This window comes from Falco biarmicus, chromosome 4, assembly GCF_023638135.1.
Source record: "Falco biarmicus isolate bFalBia1 chromosome 4, bFalBia1.pri, whole genome shotgun sequence".
Taxonomy (NCBI): domain Eukaryota; kingdom Metazoa; phylum Chordata; class Aves; order Falconiformes; family Falconidae; genus Falco; species Falco biarmicus.
In genome coordinates this window covers 68200539-68204182 of record NC_079291.1, presented here as the reverse complement: position 1 = coordinate 68204182, position 3644 = coordinate 68200539, and the positions used below count along the sequence as shown (strand labels likewise).

General features: G+C 72.4%; 1 protein-coding gene across 1 annotated transcript; it reads left to right on the top strand.

Annotated features, from left to right (window-relative positions):
* The first annotated feature begins 878 nt into the window (after positions 1-878).
* On the top strand, positions 879-2529 carry LOC130147638 (basic proline-rich protein-like). The gene is made up of 3 exons (XM_056335078.1): positions 879-1831; positions 2056-2419; positions 2518-2529. The coding sequence occupies exons 1-3, from the start codon at positions 1116-1118 to the stop codon at positions 2527-2529; spliced, it is 1092 nt and encodes a 363-aa protein (XP_056191053.1). The 5' UTR covers positions 879-1115.
* Positions 2530-3644: the final 1115 nt, after the last annotated feature.

Sequence of the window (3644 nt, the reverse complement as noted above, 5' to 3'; positions counted from 1 at the left end):
GGGGACCCCTTTTCCTCGGGGTCATCCCCCCCCTCTGCGGTACTGCTTGAATTGAGCTGCGAGGAGATGTGCAGGGGAACGGTTCGTTGTGTTTTAAATGCAAATAATTTCCAGCGACAACGTTGGAATCAAACGAGGGGGGGAAATAATTATGGGGCGGGAAAGGGAAAAGAAAAAAGGGGGACAAAAATCTCGGTGGGAGGGAAAGAAGGAAAAAAAGAAAAACAAACCAGCTGAAAAAAATCTGCTTTCGAGGGGCGCCGGGCCGGGCGGGCGAGAAGCTCTGGTGCCCGGGGAGCGGCGGCTGCTGCCAGGTGCGTGGCTCCGGTGCCCGGGGGAGGCTCCGGTGCCCACGGTGCGGGGAAGCTGGGCCGCCCCCCGCCCAGTAAAGCCACCCACCCACTCACCCATCCATCCGTGGGGCTGCCCCTCCTCCAGGGTCCCCTGCATTTCCCCGGCAGCAGAGGCCGTGTCCCGGCTTGGCCCCGTGGGCAGGGCCGGGGCTCTTGGTGCGGGTGCCCCCACTCCACGGGTGGAAGGGACCGGCTTTGGGGCAGCCCACGCTCAGCCTGCCGGTGGGACCGACCCCGGTTGACCGGGCAGGGGCTCCAGCACCGCCCACCCCCCGCCCCCGCTGCCAGCCTCGCCGGGAAAGTTGCTCCAAGTTGGAGCGATGGCGGCGGCGACGGCGGCTCCTCCTGACGCCTCTTCTCTCTCTTTCCCTCCCCAGGTGGGCTCGGCCGAGCGGCGCCGCGGGGGACCGGCACACGGGCGAGGCGGAGGTAACGGCGGCTCCCCCCACTCCCCCACCCCTCTTTTCCAAAGGCAGCCCCGGGATACGACCGGTTCTACCGGAGGGATGAGGGGCAGGTGCGGGACCCGCAGTTAGCGGCGTTACTGGTAACGGTGGGAAGTTACCGGGCTGGCGGGGAGCGGCGGCATCCCTCGGCGCGGTGGGAGAAAGGGACCGGCGGGCCGGCGGGCTGCCCGGGCTCCGGTTCGCCGGTGGGAACCGGGGTCCCCGCGCCTCTCGGAGCCGAGCCCGGCCGCGCTGCCTCCCGCCGAGGCGGCCGGCGGTTCCTGCGGCGAGCTCCGTGCTCGCACCGGAGCCCAACATGGCTGCTGTAGTGAAGGTATTTGATTCACACGAGGGTGTAGGCGAGGGGAAGAAGGGGCGACGAGAGGCGCCGGGGCCGGAGCCAGTGCCCGTAGCCACCGGGGCGAGGGGTGCAGGCGGGAGACCCCCCGGTAAGTGGCGGGGAGGCGCGAGGCCGGGAGGGCCCCGTAGAGCCCCCGCCGCGGACACGCGTGGGGCGGCCGCCTTTCCCGTGTGGGCGCTGCCAAGCCGCCCCCGCCGCACCCGGGGCAGGGAGCCGTGGGTAGCGGAGACCGGCAACCGGTGGGGGCGAACCGAGCCGCTGCGGCCCGCCCGGGCCCTGCGCGTAGGCTACCGGGCCCGGGGGCGGCGGGGGCCCGGGGCTGGCGCGGATGCTACGCCCCGACCTGCCGGTGCCCGGAGCGGCCCTTCCTCCAGCCGGGCCCGGGCTGCAGGGTGGTCCCGGGGCGGCGGCGAATCTCCGCCGGTCCCGTTCGTTCCCTCGGCGGAGCTGCGGGGCCGCGGTCGTTGCTGGGGTTTTTACCCTTTGGGGAAGGACAGCGGCCGGGCTCACCCAAGGAACGAGCGGTTCGGTAACGGGACCCACCGGGACGGCGGAGCGAGGCCGGGACCGGCGGTGCCCCGGGCGCTGTGGACGGCAGCGGGGCCGAGCCCGCCGGGGCCGCCGCCGCCCGGGGCCGGGCGGGAGAAGCATTTCGGAGCCCGGCTGCGGAGGTAACGGCACCGGCTGGGCCCACACGGGTGCGGACCCACGGAGGGCAACGCGGGCGGCAGCTACCAGGGGTGTGCGGGGGACGAACCGTTAATGTGGCAACCGGCTGCCTCGCTGGCACCATCCTCCTGCTCGGAACGGCTGGCCGTGCCGCGGTGCACCGGAGCGGCGGGAACCTCAGGGATGATAACGATAATAATTAATAGCAATACTAATCATTAATTAGTGGCGGCTTGGAAAGAGAAGGACGGAGCAGGCACGACCCCGCACGGCCCCGGGGCGCGGCGGCGGCGGTTCAGCACCACGGAGAGCGGCGGTGCCGGTGCCGGTGCCCGGTGCCCGGTGCCGGCGGGAGGCTGCTCGGCCCGCGCCTCGCCATGCTGCAGCCCCGCTGGGGGGGGGGGGGAGGAGGGGGGGGCGCCTCTGACAAAAGGTGCCCTGCCCCGGGAGTCTCCGGTGCGGGGCAGAAAGCCCCCTTGCTCCCGGGGAGCTCCCAGTGCTTGCGGATTGGCATCTCCGCAAGTGCCGCCGTGCGTGGCTCCCGGCCCCTTCAAAGGCAGATATTCATATATATTATATATTCGATAGATGTAGGTGTGTGGATATATATGTATATATATCATATATATGAAAGGTCGGGTGTGGGCAGCGGGGCCCGGGACGGATCCACGCCTCCTCCCCGAAACAGGGAGCGCGGTGAGCGGGATCCGGGCCCCGCCGCCCGCCCCGCCCCGCCGCTCCCGGTCCCCTCTGGCAGCGGAGCCCCGTCGGGGCTGCCCACCGCCGGGGCACCGGCACGGTGCTGTGCCCCAGGCCGCTGCTATGCCCGGGCCGCCTGTGGGTTTCGTTTTTCAGCCGTTTCACCGGAGCGAGGTGCGACGAGGGGGCCCCGGGAGGGTTGTGGAGCCCGCTGGGCCGGGGCAAGGCTGGGGGGGGCCGGGGGCTTGGAGGGGGCTGGGGAGATCCCGAGTGTCCTGCGTGGGTCTGTGCGTGGGGGTGGGGGGGCAGGGCTGCGCGTGCGGGGCCGTGCGTGCTTCAGGACGCGTGTGACCGTCAGTGTGCGCCAGCCGGGCGTGTGCGTGTATCGGTGTGAGCGCTCCTGGGTGTGCACCGGGACCGGGAGCCGGGGGTGGGGGGCACCTGCGTGTGCTCCCGGGTGGGTGCACCGGTGCCCGGGCGCCCCTGGGTGGGTGTATGCACGCGGGGGTCACGGCTGTGCCCGCCGGTGCGATCCCGGTGTGAGGCGGCTGGAAGGGGGGGGCAGGGAAAGGCCGCTACCTCCCCGCCCCTGGCCGGTGCTGCCCCGCCGTTACCGGGAGAGCAGAGCGGGTCCCCTACACCGGGCAGAGCCGGCCGGGACCGGCTCCGGGTGGCCGCACGGGGGGGACGTGGAGCCGGACCTCGGCACCGCGCCCCAGGCTCTGCCCCGCCGCCCCGCCGAGCCGCGGCCCCGCTTTGTCCCGGGCCCGGGGGGACCCTCCCCAGTGGGGGGGCAGAGCCGACGCCGGGCCCGTCGGGGGACCCTGCTATCACCCAGGACGGGACGGGGAGTTCCAGCCGGTTTTACTCTCGAGCAGCGGCAACATTTCCCCTTTGCAACCGCGGTCCGTGAGCGCAGCTTCGACGGGAGGGTCCGGCCGCTCCCCGCGCCGGCCGCTTCCCAGCCCCGGGCATGTCGGGTTTGACCCCTGCCTTTGCCGGGGGGGGGGGGGGGGGGCAGGGGGCGGCTCCGCCACAGCCCTGCCCGAGCGGGGTTACCCCCGGGACACAGCCGCCTCCCCGACGGGGCGGGCCGGCTGCTGCGGGAGGCTGGGT

What these genes read in the sequence shown, in the direction of transcription:
- LOC130147638 (XM_056335078.1), top strand. Translation starts at nt 1,116, where the DNA reads ATGGCTGCTGTAGTGAAGGTATTTGATTCACACGAGGGTGTAGGCGAG. An exon ending in TTCGGAGCCCGGCTGCGGAG is followed by an intron (nt 1,832 to 2,055) that starts GTAACGGCACCG and finishes ATCATTAATTAG; the next exon opens with TGGCGGCTTGGAAAGAGAAG.